Source organism: Marmota marmota, unplaced genomic scaffold (genome assembly GCF_001458135.2).
Source record: "Marmota marmota marmota unplaced genomic scaffold, marMar, whole genome shotgun sequence".
In the NCBI taxonomy this organism is placed as follows: Eukaryota; Metazoa; Chordata; class Mammalia; order Rodentia; family Sciuridae; genus Marmota; species Marmota marmota.
This window is the reverse complement of record NW_026000005.1, coordinates 25,588,500-25,604,496: the sequence shown is the minus strand read 5'-3', so window position 1 is coordinate 25,604,496 and position 15,997 is coordinate 25,588,500. Positions and strand designations below refer to the sequence as shown.

At 37.3% G+C, this 15,997-nt stretch overlaps 1 protein-coding gene across 1 annotated transcript in view; it reads right to left on the bottom strand.

Moving 5' to 3' along the window:
- Positions 1–15,997, bottom strand: part of Adam23 (ADAM metallopeptidase domain 23) — a 170,300-nt gene that overhangs the window by 46,222 nt on the left and 108,081 nt on the right. The window contains exons 11-18 of the mRNA XM_015480982.2: positions 14,273–14,436; positions 13,263–13,347; positions 12,229–12,319; positions 9,593–9,641; positions 7,406–7,505; positions 4,194–4,265; positions 3,514–3,603; positions 2,155–2,235 (exon numbers count right to left, since the gene is read on the bottom strand). Coding sequence (XP_015336468.2) covers positions 2,155–2,235; positions 3,514–3,603; positions 4,194–4,265; positions 7,406–7,505; positions 9,593–9,641; positions 12,229–12,319; positions 13,263–13,347; positions 14,273–14,436 — 732 coding nt within the window. The remainder of the gene's footprint in view (positions 1–2,154; positions 2,236–3,513; positions 3,604–4,193; positions 4,266–7,405; positions 7,506–9,592; positions 9,642–12,228; positions 12,320–13,262; positions 13,348–14,272; positions 14,437–15,997) is intronic.

Sequence of the window (15,997 nt, the reverse complement as noted above, 5' to 3'; positions counted from 1 at the left end):
GATTGTCAGTACATTTGTCAAGAAAAGGAGAACACACAGTTCTCATACTCTGTCATTATGTTATAGAAAAACTGCAAAGAAACCTGTTTATATATTTATTTTATATATTTAAATATAAGAAACAGATATGCATGAAAATCAATCTCTCTCTCTCTCTCTCTCTCTCTCTCCACACACACACACACACACACACACACACAGCCTGAATATACTTCCCTATACCATATCATTGAAAGGGTCCCTTTGAATTAAGCCTTAGATAATACATATACAGACCTTTAAAAATGGTTATGTATATTTCTTTCTCTCCTTGTGTTTTTTTCCAGTGAACAGAGCTCACTCAGTGTTAACTCCAGCTGTTCCGCTCCTTGATTCACTTCTACCACATGGAAGTGGAGTGATTGGTGATTGGCAGATAAGTTTGGGAAGAAAAACTAGGCATTCTAGCTCTGTTCTGTCATTCTTCTCTTAGAAGCAAGTCTGCCCACATAAATCATGCATTCTCTACTACTTCTCCATGACAGACCTACCCCTGCAGGGAGAGGTCATAATGGACCTGATTTTATCAGTACCCTGTTAGAGAACCAAGATTTATGAAGAGACTCATTTAGCCCTCACATTGAGCTCTGGCCTTCAACCCGCTCTTTTGAAAAGTGATATTTTGACCTCCAACTGTATTCTATCTGTTGGGAGCCCCTTGGAAGCTACGATACCTTATAAAAGGTAATCCTACTGATGGGAACTTATGCTAAGGAGTTACCTCAATCAAGAAACACTGTTTAAAATGCACAAAGATATTCACTACCATGCTAATAAAATAATAAAAAACTTCCAAAATCTAAATATCCATCACTGGATATAAATCAACGGATAAATCTACAAGAAAATAATAATTACAATAACTGTGCAAATAGGAAAATGTTTTGAAGGGTTATCAGAATTAAAATGAAGGTACGATGAAATCCAAACTTCTTACCATGGCTGCAAGTTCCTACCTGACCTGATTCCTGACATTTTGTTGAATCTTTTCCACTCTCCTTGCTTTCCTTCCATTTCTGGCAGAAGCCAAGCTTCTACATTTACTGTTCACAAACTAGTTCCTTCTTATGTGTATCTTTCCTTATCCTAGGAAAACACAGCTGATCACCCTGGCTAACGCTCCTACGCCATCCTTTTTTTCCACAGGAGCTTTCTTTATGCAATCTAACATGTTTATTTACTTATTTGCCTTTTTATACCGGCAGAAGGTAGGTTTCACAAGAACCTCCCATGTCCTGGTATTTACAGCATTGCGGGACACATAATTCAACAAATGTTTATTTGAATAACAAAGACTTGGCATGATATGACATAAACCAAAAACATAAAAATTTATATAAAGAGGGAATTCTAGAAGGCAACATTAATTACAATGTTATAATCACTTAGTGGAGAGAAAATCATATCAAAACTCAAAGGCTTCTCCTAACAAAGAGAGATCAATAGAGGAAAGGGATCAAGGGGTGGGAGGTGCGGAGGGAAGGGGAAGTGCTGGGGAGTGACATTGGTCAAACTGGATTGTTAGATTGTGTGCATTGCATGTACGGATGTATAGCAGCAGATCTCATCATTATGTACAACTATAATGCATCAATAAAAAAAGTAGGGGAAAAAAAGAAAATCATGCTAAAATGTAAAAGCCTTGAAGCCAAGGTTAAGTAGTGGGGTGGAGGCATCAAGAGACTAAGGAAGGCAGACTTCCACACCCAGTCCACCTCAAGACAGTGCTGCTTGTCCTTAGTTTTCTACAGTGGGTTCCCATCCAAAAGTTGTTAAAAGGCAGGGTTCATAGCAATAAAATATTTGAAACAGTATATTAGTGCCCCATTAATGTACTATTTAAGATGTGAGGGCCAGGGGAAAAAATCAATTAGTAAGGTATAAATTTTAAAAAAGCCTATGAAGGGGAAATTTGGAAGGAAAAAAAAAAAGTATAGGTCCAAAAATAACATGCCCAACTTTCCTAAAAGTCTGATGAAGAGTTAAAAATAACCAGAAAACATAACATGCCAAAACATAAAACAAGAAAGAAAACATGTTCACACATGTAATCTACATGGAAAGTTTCAATATGTACATTGTACAATGTGTTACCAAAAACTCAGTCTGCCATACCTGGCCAGAGTCTCCAGTACAATATTCAGTGATATCACACCCGTTCACAGCATCCCGACACTCATAACCTCGTGGCTGAAACTGTAAATCAAAACCCAATATTAGGAGCTAGTACTAATTAATCTTTGAAAAAGTTACTCTTAAATTCACCAATAATCTTCTTGTAACCAACCACCACCAGTCTCTTTTGATGAATTAATACAATAACTACAGGATGATACAAGGCCAGACGAGACTGTCTACACTGAAGATGAGTCATCAGACAAGGCATTAAGTATTCAGGCTTCAATTGAACTGTCTCCAAATATTATTTTAGGAAAGCAATGTAATGGAAATTATGTAAAGAAGAAACACTGATTTGTCTTGAGACAGAGGAGCAAAACACTGTAATATAAACATTTAAGATCTCTCTAAACGATTGATATACATTTCCAACCTGCACTAATTTATTTAATTTATATTTAGCTTGAATGTTAATCTTACCTTAACTAAATATATACAATAAAATTACAATGAATCTACATAAATTAACTTCAGTAATGCCAGTGATTGCCTATGATGTACAAAACATTTTGTTTATATGGGAAAGGATGAGTACAACATGAAAAAAGACTCGTTAGCTTTAAGCAATTTATAATCTGGTAGGGGGCATGAAGCAAGTTTAAATAAGCTAGAATCTTCTAGAATATAGTACCATAGAATATCCCTCTGTATTGAAAAAAATCAGTAAAGCTATGTAATTTTATACTTACAGGAAATATCACAGGCCTCATATATTAGGAAAAGGAATATCAAAATGACTTTTCAAAAACTGTGGATCACTATAAATAGAAGACTGTGTCCACACATATTCACACACAAATTGTTCATACATATATATGAACATACGTAATTATGCTCTTATCTAGCTTTCCTGATTACATAGAGGATTCAAAAAGCCAAGTGGAAAAATATGAACATTACCTTTTATACTTGAGGTCTAAAATGAATTAGGGAAAGTTTTGAAGTAAAAGTTATAAGTAGGTCCTATTATCAAAAAGATTACAAGTATTGTCCCTCTTCTATTCAATGACTTGTTTGAGTCTCATCTGTGTTAGTAGGGCAACTCCCAATGTTTATTTTGGAAGCTGCATAGGTATATTTTCTTAAGGAGATGATGGAGGATAAGATAGTGGATAGAGAGTAACAGTAAAGGCAAATGTTGTGAACCACCAAAGTTGGATGGAATTACTGATTCTACAAAATTATTGAGCCAGCATGCACACATTTATGACAAGCTACACAAATGCTCAATGCACATACTGAGATATTTGGTTAATCTGTCAATTAAAAGAAAGACGAAGCTGTCGGGTAACTCACAAGGCATGAGGTATTGTTACAGCAGGGCCCATCGCTGCAGTGGGCCCCGTTGGACAGGGAGCACTTCTTACAGCACAATCCATAGCATTCCTAGAGAAAAACATCTTAAATGAGTAAAGCCACTCTTGACATTCTCTCTACATGTGCCTTATGCAAAAATCCAAGTGAGCAAACGTGTGTAATTATAAGCAAATATTTTAGCAAAGAAAGATCACTTTAAACAATGATAGTCCCCTTCCTGCCACATTTCCTAGCACAGCATGATCTCCTATGGAAGGACTTCTCTCTCAAAGAGTATCTAATTGTTAAGCAATGCCCCACCCCTGGTTAGCTCTACTAACATTCTTACTACCCAGTTAAGTTTTATAAAGGCAAAAGCAATGAAGAGCATGGAAAAAAAAATGTTTTGTGATTTGGTAAAAGTTATCCAACCTGATATGAGTCATGGATTTTTAAAGAGGTAGGGAATTTGATTAGAACAATCCATTTGTCCTTTTCAGACAAGGCCCATAAGGACATGACTAATGCTAGCGTGTCTGAGTTGGGAAGGAGTATTGATCAGAGAGGTCAGAAAGAAAGGCAGTGGAGCGACAATGAACAGCAGAGACGCCTCTCACTAACACTGTTCTTATTAGTGATGGAGGAGCTGTACTGAAGGTAGAGTCCCCTCTTATACCCACCACGTGGAAACCACAGTCACATTCCTCCCCAGCTTCTACGTATCCATTTCCACATTCTGTGGGCTCAAATAGCTGAAAGAGATTAGGAAGAGAAAAGGAAAATATTTTAATTTATCACAGAAAATCAACACACCAACCAGACCACATACATAGCTCTACACCCAGCTATCATGTGGTATTGTTCTATGACCTGTTATTAAGTCATCTTTTTTTTAAAATTATTTTTTAGTTGTAGTTGGACACAATACCTTTACTTTGTTTATTTTTATGTGGTGCTGAGGATTGAACCCAGGAGCCCGCACATGCTAGGCAAGCGCTCCACCATTGAGCCACAATCCCAGTTCCTTAAGTCATCTTATATAGGATGTCTGGGTGGGAAACACTATTCACTTACTAATAACACTTCTAAAACCATACTTGAAAGGTGGGAAATCTCCAAGGGGTTTCACTGGTAGTGGGCTTGAGAGATGACCTCTAGCATTATAGTTACTTTTTATGGAAATAAGCTGTCAAGAGGGATAGATCACTTTTCATATTTGCTAATGGAGCTAAAATGCATTGCTAATAAGAATCACAGATATCTAAATTTGCTGACTTATCTCAAGGCAGATCAGAAGACATAAAAATTGTCAAAAAAGATAAATATGCTTCAGTCACAGCCAAACGTGATACATAAAATCAAGTCAATGCAAACAAACTTAGAAAACAATGTTGTAAGAAACCCAAGCCCATCCTCCTCATTGAAAAGAAACCTGTATCTGTCTGAAACATGTTAGATGAATGTGCAGACACAAGCGTGAATCTACGGAAATCTCAATATCTCAGTCATAGCTGGAGTGATAGAACCATCAAATTTCTAGAATAACCCATCCTATTGGTGTCATGAACTTGCTTCTAGATAAATGCTATCAGGGACCAACTGTTGAGGCAGCACATAGCTTAGGAGAAATAGCCCTATTTCCCACTTCCCTGGGGAAGGATTTCTCTGGGCATGATCATTACCTTGGGTGAAGCACATTGTAACACAAAATGCTCAGAGCCTTAGATGTGAGAGAGAGAAAGAGACTCTGTCCCCAGCAGCTGTATACACCCTGAGGAAAGGTTACCTTCTACCAAGTCTACCCATGAAAGACCTGACCTCCCTTCCACTTCCAGGAAGGCCAAACTATTATAAGAAGCAAGGAAGCTCCCACCCTAGCTGGGTGAGACTCCACTGGGGGAAGTTCAATGAGTGACATCAACAGTGCTAATCTCTGTTAGCACTCTCTTAGGATAAAATGTAAAATGGAAGGGCCAGTGAGAACACAATCAGCACTTTCTTTTAGGCGTCTGGTCCTTTCTTTCTTGGGCTTTTTCTCCATCTTGAGATGTGTCATACCTCAAACCACATGAAAAATATGGCAGATGAGAAGATTCCCAAAGCACACAAAATATGCGCATTAATAATATGAAAACAACACATAACTCATGCATATATATACCCTCACTGACTAAAAATACTTGGGAAAAAATTAGTTATTTGATATATACATATAAACTCTTCCACTGGAATCCACAGGGCTTTCTAAAAATCGTTGTAATATGTAATTTAAGAAGAGAAATAATTCTTTATTTACTAACGTTCAAAATTGAAGATGTATACATAGTTACTTTTATACAGTTTCCAAATTATTGCAATAATTGTCTTCCCGCTCATTGGCAATTTGAGAAAAGCAATGATGAATCCTTATAATGCATATATAAGAAACCTTATCCTTCCCAAATCAGTGAGTGTTATTTCCTCAAGCTTGATGCTTATAATTAGCTGGTACTCTGCAAGCTAGGTAAAATCAGCCACGTATACAGCAATTAAAAAATGACAGCATCTTGCATCATTTCTTTATTACTGATTTTTACCCATTTCAAACACTTCAAAGCTTTCAGGTTTCTGGTGCACTAAGATCAATGTCATAAAAGATAGGCAGCCTACATTAATGATGTAAGGTCACTTTAAAAGTTCAGTTTCTTTTTTCCACAGCTTTACTGAAATTTTATACAGATATCAGACATCGAGCTACCATCCGCTGACTCCAGCAGTATCACTTAATTATGGGTATGGAGAGTTACTCTATCAGTTACTCACATTAGCACCGATTTTTTTTTTAAGAAAATCTCACATGATTCCACTGATCTCATTTGCAAAGTATTAAAAATATTTTTATAGTAATGAACTGTATTTGACTTATAAAGCAGTATTTTAAAGAAAATATGAAATTTGCTGTGTTAGAATTTCTATACCATCTGATAATTAGCATTGATCCTATCTTTCTGTCTGCTGAGGAACTTTATTTCCAAGCAGATCCTTATCCAAAAGCTCTATAGTGAGAAAGTCTGAGAATTATGGCTTTGCTGGATTTTATCAAAGTATAATGATTGGCCATGTTCTATCTAACAGTCCCAAGAGGCCTGGGACACACCCTACAATTGAACAAATTAACATTTCTGCAATAAGACTTGCAAGTATTCACCCTATGGGGGATAAATACAGATTTTAAATGTAGTTGTATTGTTAAATTGTTTTCTGCAAACTCATAAAAACCACATTTAGAAATTTTCAGTTTTTTGAACTCAGGATTTAGGGATAAGGGATTTCTGACACTGTATATAAGTTCTGATGAAATGCCAGGACAATGTGGACCTCCTCTGGGTGGAGAGACTATGGAGTATAAATACCTATGGTCTTTATGGCAGCCATAAATATCCTGAAATATCATGTTTTGGCTGGCTGATATTAGCAATGTTTCCTGCCTGGGAGAGCAGAGAAGTAGAGAGGGTGTTGGAGTTAGGCAGGCCAGCAAAGGGGAAGAAAGGCAAAAAGACAGAAAGATGAAAAAGAGGAGGAAGAAGTTGGACACCTAGAAACAATGAAAAACGGGTTACTTTCTTAGTCTACTGCACTGTCTCTTAGTAGAGAGGTGTATGCAAATATCAAAGATATTAAGTTGAAGGGGTTTCGCTTTGTAGAGGGTTTGGGGTGCACCTAGAACTGAACAGTGATTTATAGCTCGGTCATTCATTCAAACAGGATTCAATCTTCCACATGATAAAGACTTTTTGTAACTAAGCATTAATCTGACTGACAAGAAACCTGCTTTCTAAGACAATTATATGCTATCTGGCACTGTTACATTGTTAAACACTGGAGAGATAATTACACTTCTGAAGTTACTAACCTTTGTTGGTCTATTGAAAAGACAGGCTCCACCTCCTCTCTGTAAAAAGTCTCTGTACTCCAAAATGCTGCACTTTGAGAATTTTCGGGAATGGGATACCCTGAGGAAATAATGCATCAATGATGTAAATAATATACCAAAAACAGTCATCAGAGAAGAAAATCAAAACCTCTAAATGAGAACAAAATGTTTATTCTGAATCCAGATGAATCTACACAAATTTTGACAAGGCACTTATGGTCCCAATTGTAAAATAAGTTTGTGTGAGTTTGTAAAAAATATAAACACAAAGAAAATCACAGAACTGGGGACAAGGTCACAACCTCCTCAGCTTTCAAGGCCTCTTGTGACCTTGCTTGAAACAGTTTTTTTAAAGTTCACTACAAAACCTTTCATCTAGGCTGCATTTTAAAGTGTGGTCATTTTATTTGCTATGTCTCAATAAAGGCATTCTTTTGACTGTGCCTTGAATAAAAGGAGCTCCTAAGCCTGTAAGACTCAATTCTGGAGGAAGGAGTTGGGAGGACAGATTTTTTTAAAGACTACAATTCAGCCTTCAACAAAGTGACTCAGGTAAACCAGAAAACTGTAAAGAGATGTGCTGGACCATACACCTATGTGTACATATGCTTTTAGTGTGTCTATACACAGGAAAAACAGAATTAGGATAGTTCCCATAAATAACAGCTCCTCATTCTCAATTTCAAATATTATTGGGTGATAGGAAAAATTTAACAGGAATATAAAATGAGCCTCTCTGTGATTTACTTAATCAAATTAATACCTCTATGTCAGCACACAGGGAATATTATATGCTTTAAATGCATATTAATGTGTAATGTGTGTGTGTGTGTGTGTGTGTATGCCATTATATGATCAAGGTTAAGGTGAATCATACATACTGATTTCTCAGAAATTGATTTGAGAGTGACAGTCTACTTATTCCAGGATATAATACAATAGTATATGAGAGATGAGGGTTATTTATGGAAGTAAATAAAACCTGTCACCATTGACAGTGATATCTTACAAAAACAATATACTTGAGAAAAAATACATTAGCCTTAAATAGTTTTATTATATTCTATGAATAATCGGTTCAAAAATTCATTTAGAAATTAGGAGTTGAAAAAGAAAAAAGACATCTCCTTGTAAAACTAATATTAAAAATAGCGCTGCCTTCCTACAACGGTCCTCAGAAATGCCTGTATACCTTTAAATTATTAAATTGTGGAACAAGAGTAATGCAACAATGGAAACTATGAGTTTTGAATATAAACTTCATTTCTAGGAATATGCTGTAAAGTTGCAAGGATGATGGGGGCTGACTGTGCAAACCTCTCTGCCCAGGAATTGGACTCCTGGAAGGGTATGGTAGAATAAAGAAGGGGCCTGCACAGGTGGGTAGGGGCTTCTGGTAATAAGACTCAGAGAGTTGGAAGGAACACCAATGTCCTGCCAAATGTGTTGGGCAGGTGTCCAGAATGAGCAAAAGAATTAGGAGAGGGGCTTAAATAAGGAAATCTCTCTCCTCTACTAGGAGTGGGCTATAGCTTAGGATGCCTCGAGGCCTCGGGGCAGTGGCCGGCATGGGGCACAGGTCCCTGGGAAAAAGCCGTATTTCCGGGCCTGGATTCATTGACTCAACAGTAGCTATGGGGCAACTGCTCTACTTTCCAAAGTATCCTCAAAAGAAAAGAGAGAACAGGTGAGTGAATGTTCAAACATTTACCACTAGAACATTATCTATTTGACACAATAAATCTGAGAAGAAAAAAAAAAAAGCTTCATTGTAGTACAATTTTTACTAGTGTAAGCATATATATTTATAATTCATTAAAAAGTAAACTGATGCCTAAATTGATTTTCATTGACTGCATCAGGTACCATTTTTTATTCCAATGTACTAAAAAATTAATGTCTCCCCTAAACTTAGAAGCATATAGAAATGTGCTTCCTTAATAAGAAGCAGAGTAGCTAATACATTTTACTTTTATCACCAAACTTAAATTAAAAATTAAAATATAAAGTGAATTAGTCCTGACCACTTTAAAATATCAGAGAATTAATTATTGAATTTACACTAACTGCTTAGCCTAAAAGACCAGTACCTGAGACAGTGTGTCTCTGATTACATGTAGCAATTTTAGCAAAAGGCCTATGTCAAATGCATGTGTAAAAACTTACCCTGTTTCCTCCATGATGCAGCCACCCCAGGATTCTGTGCAGTCACATTCTAGTCCAATGGAACAGGAAAAAGGGAAACAACAAAGTCACATCTTTAATTTGTATTACAGTGCCTACATAAATCCTTATTACCAATTCCATGTCAATAGAATTGAGAGTGGGTAGGTAGTCTCAGGACAAAATTTATTTCACTTAAGCAATATTTCCTTATCCTTTCCAGAAGCACAGATTGCTTCCTAAGATAACACCTGGCAGGAAATAAAACTATACCCCTCTTTATTTTTCTAACTTGGACAACTCAATTAGGTTCCTAGTTCCAATGTATAGTGAGAAGTACTCAAAGGGCTCTAGAGACTGGAAAGCCTGAGTTCTAGTGTAAGTTCCACCACATGAGAGGGTCCCATAGGCAGGAGACTTAGTCATTCTTGGGTCTCAGCATTTCCACTTCTAAAATGGGAATTATGTCTCTATCAGACTGTTTCTGGGGTTCACAGAGATTGTGCGCTTGTATGCTCTCCATGAATACAATGAATTAGCACTGAAGTGCTTCTAATAAAGTCACACTGGTGATTAGAGCAGGGAATTTGATTTGCTTGAGTCAAAGCCAGGATTGGTCAGAGACTTGAGGAACACTGTCCTAAAAGGTCTGGCAGAAGAGATCAGTCTAAACAGACATGCACATAATCACTTAAATACCAATCATAAGTTTAATATACATATCAGAAACCGACATGCTGGTACTAAAATGGGCTCTTCCTTTCATTTATTTTTTTCTATTCTCTTTTCTATCGTGATGATATTTTTAAAGAAAGACTTCCAAATGGATTTTTTTTTTTAAAACTCAAAGCTTAGAACTCAGGAACTAGCTACCTAAACAAACATTTTTTACGAAAGAAGACAGAACTGTAGACAGGAAGGAGCATGGTGGATGTTAGGAATGAACTCACTTCCTTGGCCTGTCCACCCCTGTAATACTTCTCAGCTGACCCCGACACCAGCCTCTAGGATTTTAAACAAGGCCATAAATCTAGTTATACACCTTTCTGGTTTTAAGGTCTCCATGACAGCTCATGAAATTCTAAACATCCCTTTAATGTGGAATGAGTGTTTCTTTGGAGAAGCAAATACTTTGAGCAAGATATTAGAAAGTTCATGGGGATTTGCAAAATGCCTCCAGACAGCTGTGATGACCATGTACTTGATATTTAAGATACCTATCAAAGGATTCAGTAAGCACATGGGTATATATATTTTGTTTCATTTTTTCATACTATTATGCATTAATGACCAAAAAAGTATAAAATGTAATACAATGCTACAGTAGATTTTTCCTTTTCTTTTTTTTTTTTTTTTGTGGGGGGAGATTGGGGTGGAAGGAAGACCTCTTATTCCTGGTATCTCATATTTACCCAGAGGAGTTGGGATTCCACTTAATTTCTAGCTAAGTGAATATGAGTGAACACACTGGTCTCTCTTTCCACAAGAGAGACCAATTATGATGTCTGTGGGCCATAGGTACTTGCCTTCTGCCACAAAAAAAAAAGTATTAAAATTATATTTTACTATTTTGTTGGTAGAAAAAGGAATATAATTCAGGTCGGGCTTTATTATAATTTTAAAAGACATTAGAAATTTTCCTGAGCCCCTAAAATGATGACGGGTCATAAACACTTAGTCCACTGGGTAAGTCAGCCCTGTCTTTCTGTCTTGCATCTGATTGATGAAGAAAGTGGTGCCTAACATCATGGTTTTTTAATTGAAAGGATCTGAGACCCTGTATGGACTCTATCTTGGACCTGCCTGCCCAACAGAGAGAATTCTGTTCTATCTCACCCGCCCCAAGCTTAAAAGGCCTGGGGACAGGCTGGGTCTAGGGGAGCCTTTTTTCTCCAACTTTTCTGATGTGACTAGGTAGGTAAGTTTATTTCAAGTTTAAATGCGAGAGATCCTTTTTAACTCTAGATGTAAGCTATTTCCCAATCTAACTATACTATTACCAATCTGGTAATCTTGTGTCCATCTTGTGTCCATACTCAGCTGGTTAGAACTCAGAATGGGAGTATCCATCACTCCTAATTGTAACAATTCTGCAATGTGAAAAAGAGCCAACTCAAGTCCTGAGCAACTGAGTATGATTTACGGATTATTAAGAGGACATTTCTATAAACCAAATAGATTAAGAATTATCTTTTTTTAAATTCTTTTAAAATTAAATTTATTTATTTATTCTAATTAGGTATATATGACAGCAGAATGCATTTTGATTCGTTGTACACAAATGGAACACAACTTTTCATTTCTCTGGTTGTACATGAAGTAGCACTGTACCATATGTGCAGTCATTCATGTATCTAGGGTAATGATGTCCATCCCATTCCACCATCTTTCCTGCCCCCATGCCTCCTCCCCTCCCCTTCCTCCACCATATTTAGTTGCAGTAGTGTCCATCTTGGGACACCAGCTGGGGACTAGATTAAGAATTATCTTAAGTTGCTTGTTTTAAAAATGTTTTAGAGGAAGGAGATATGGTACAAGTAAACTTATAATGGCTTCAGAATGAAAAATATGTGTTACCCAGACATGCATTATACAGAAGAATGGCCCACAAAAGTGAGTGAGAAGGTCAATGTACATACTTGGCTTTCTGCTAGAAGGTTCCCATTGGATTCCAAGGTTTTGAGCCAGGCTCTGTGATAATACTTGTGCCACTGCCATTGGAAGACCATACTGTTTTTCAGAGTTGAAAGTGTGTGGGAAACATTTGAGAGAGTGCACAAAGCTAGTTATTATTTCTTAATTGTTACCACATATCATCTCAACTCCCTATGCAGAACCTCACAACATCTAAAGATGGCCTATGCTCCCTCTCACTTCTTCCCTGCAATTAGGCCCAAGAAGCAAAAGGCCCTTCCTCCTAAGAGGGAACTCTCAGGGCATTCAAAACAAGCTCTATCATGGAAATATAATGACAAGTCCCAAAAAATTAGTCTCTGACTCAGCCCATATCAAGCCAAGAATAAATTCAACTTAGTACAACTATGTCACAAGAGGTCCCCACTGAATGATGGCTATCAGGATAACGTGATAAAACATATTCTAGTACTGATGAGAATTTAGATATAGTTGGTTAGGCTTTTTGAGGTACTTTGGCCAACTAAGAATCTTCTTTATAAAAATAAAGGTATCAAAATACAAACAATGATATTAAGAAAATATTTGTTTTGATTCATTCTACAGATTGGAAGGTAGAAGGCATAAAGATGAATAAATATGCATAGGGAGAAAAAAACCCACAATACTACTGTAAATTCTTTGATTTAAATGAATTTAATCTAACATGGACAGAAGAGCACACTGTAACTTTAAAAATTATAAGAAAAGGATTAAAAAGCTTATAAAAATTTAACATCTTCTCTATAGACACCTAAAACCTCCCAAGCTGGTTTTCAGCTTGCATTTACCTGATAAGTATGCAAAACTATGATTATCATACCCCAAGGATATCATCATGAATCCTACCATCTATTTTGGATTAATCTAAGCCACTCATGCCACGTTCTCAACACCAGAATTTAAAACAAGCATGAGAAGGAATGTAAACTGGCCCTAAAGAAGAAAGTGAGCATATGCAAAGAAAAATTTTTGCTTAAGGAAAACTGACAAAATTTACCTCGTTCACACCAACCCCTCTTGTGCGAGAACAGACACCTCCGAAGTAACTCAGACTGCTTCTCTTATAGTGGAATGTCACGCGCCTTAAGGGAAAAAATGCTGTTAGAAAACCAATGTAATGGCTCCCATATAATGGCTCCCTAAACATGTCTACTCTCCTACACTGAACACCCCAAAACCATCCTCCTTAGGAAATAAAAATGGTATTTTTAAATACACTTTAAACTTATGTTGCCAAAATACCTTTATGGTGTATAAAACAATCTCAGTTGAGCCAGCATTAACTGAGCACCAAGCAAGCATCAAGTACCAGCACAGGAATTAAAGATACAGAGATTAACAGACCACAGCTCTGGATCCTTTTCTAGAAGAGAGTATCTAGTAGTTCTACAGAATATTACTGATCATTATAAATTGATAATTAAAGACTGAAAGAAAAGGATGAAGATGGGGAGAATAAGGAGTACACTGGTTGGTTTGATTCTAGGAAGAATGTTAGAAGACTGTCTTCACTATAAGCAGGGAAGGTAACAGCTTGTTACAGGAAGAAAGAAAGCATAGTACTCCTCCTCCTTGGTGAGGAAACTCAATTATATTATTTGGTGGTTCATCAAAGACCATTTTTCCTAGCCTTTGGCCATGTGACTAAGATCTAGCAAAAGATTTGCTGGTGAAATTGATGCATCCAAACTTTCAGGAAATGTCCTTTACAAAAGTTGACTCAACTGCCCGTAAGGAAGGCTGGAGCACCAGCAGCCATCTTGGGTTGTGACTTGACCTTGAGGATGGAAGTTATATTCTCTGAAGGTAGAGCTTATGGCCATGGAACCAGCACTGGGATCCCAGCACTGGGATCCTACCACTATGCTTCCTAGATAATGGAGAGGGGCACCAACAGCAGTCTTGTTCAAGTCACTATTTTCTGATACATAATTTAACTGACACCACAAAGGAATAAAGACAAAGGTCAAACTGAAGACTATAACAGAAGCCTAAACAGGTACATACGAGATGAGGTGCACGGCGTCAGCATGCTGCTTGATACGCTGCCGGTATTTGGAGAATTCATGGAGCATCTGCACAGGATTGGTGGTGATGTCAATATGATCCTTCTCAGTCCAGGTCTCTACGGCCACCAGGACAACCCTGGTATTGAGCTGCTCCTTGTAAATCTAATGGTATACAACAGGACAGGTGCAGGAGGAAAACACTGGGTCAAACATGCACGATCAGTGAGTCAGAGTCAGCGGAAGGACAGGAAGGGGGAGGTGAGAGAACACGGGGTCAGAATTAGCTCATCACAGAGAAACTGCTTTTCCTTTCTCTTTCCCAAGAGCAAAAAGAAAGAAAGAATAACTATATAAGTCAGTCCCACATCACCTTATCTCATATAAGGTTATTTCCACCCGATCTGTACATTTGGTGGCCTAGCATTTCACGAGGGTATAGAGAGTCAGGTGTAGGGATGTCAAGATTCTAAAGTCAGGACATAAATTGAGAACAGGGTTCATAAAAATCCCCTTTCAAACCTCGTAGGAGGCAACAGGCTGAGTGTGACGGAGTGGCTCTAAGTGCAATATAACCAGTTACTCCTGCAGGATTGGTACAGGCCAACGAACAGTGGCTGGCTTGTCCTTGGAGCCATGTTATATGAAAAGTAAAATAATACAGGGAAGCAATCACAGAGCTGAGATCAGAAGAGGAAAAGAGCAGATTTATATCAGCCACCTCACCCTCGACACAGGGAGGATCACTCCCAATATTTAGACTGTCACCCTTCTCCTCTGTTTCTCTACATTTGGCCCCCAAACCAAATAACTTACACAATTAAGCAACTTCAGTGAGTGCTTCCATTTTGTCTTATTTGCCAACGAATTAAGAAAACAATGGCTGATCTGTGAACACACTGAAGGGGACCATCAGGATGCCATTGTCAAATTGAAGCTATCACGACTCTACATAAAACTGAGTTAAGCGTAATGTCTTTTAAAAATTAGTGATCAGCTCCAGAACCTTATATGGCAATGACACTTTGCAAGATGTGACTCTGTTCAGTCATGCTGAAATGACTAACAAAGACGTGCTACCAAGTAAACAGCTTTTTCAGGGAAAATGATGTGTTTATGATTCTCTTTTTCATTCTCACTTAACAACTTTCCTCTAAGAAGATTGACAAGACCTGAAATTAAAATTAATCGACCAGGTGTACACTGGCTCTCAGAGGTTCAAGCTTAACTTTATATTATACATTCTATGCACATCCATTCATATTATTCATTTCCTCAGTGGCCACCAGGCACATAACATAAGCTAGGTATGCATAATGTATGTTATGAGAATTCATATGGCTGGAGGTTCTTAGTTTGTTTAAAAGGCAGAAAAGAAGGCAGCTCCTTGGAGTCAATAAATATCACTTAGATGCTCAGCAAGTTATAAAAGATTTTTTTCACTATTAAGAAGGAACATACAATAAATATCAGATAAAAATGCATTTAGCTGAACAAAATAGCATTTTGCATTACAATATATAAAGTAGCATGCTATATTTAATGTATGCTAGTCAAATTGAATTATTCATTGGAACAGAATGCTTAATATCCAGCTCTACAGAGTTCCTACCCAAAGCAGAAAAAGGAAGAAAATCTTAACAATCACTCTTTGTAACATAAAATGGGGCGGGGGTGAGGGAACATAACAATAGTAAGGATTTGAAGAATTAGAAGCCTTTCAAGG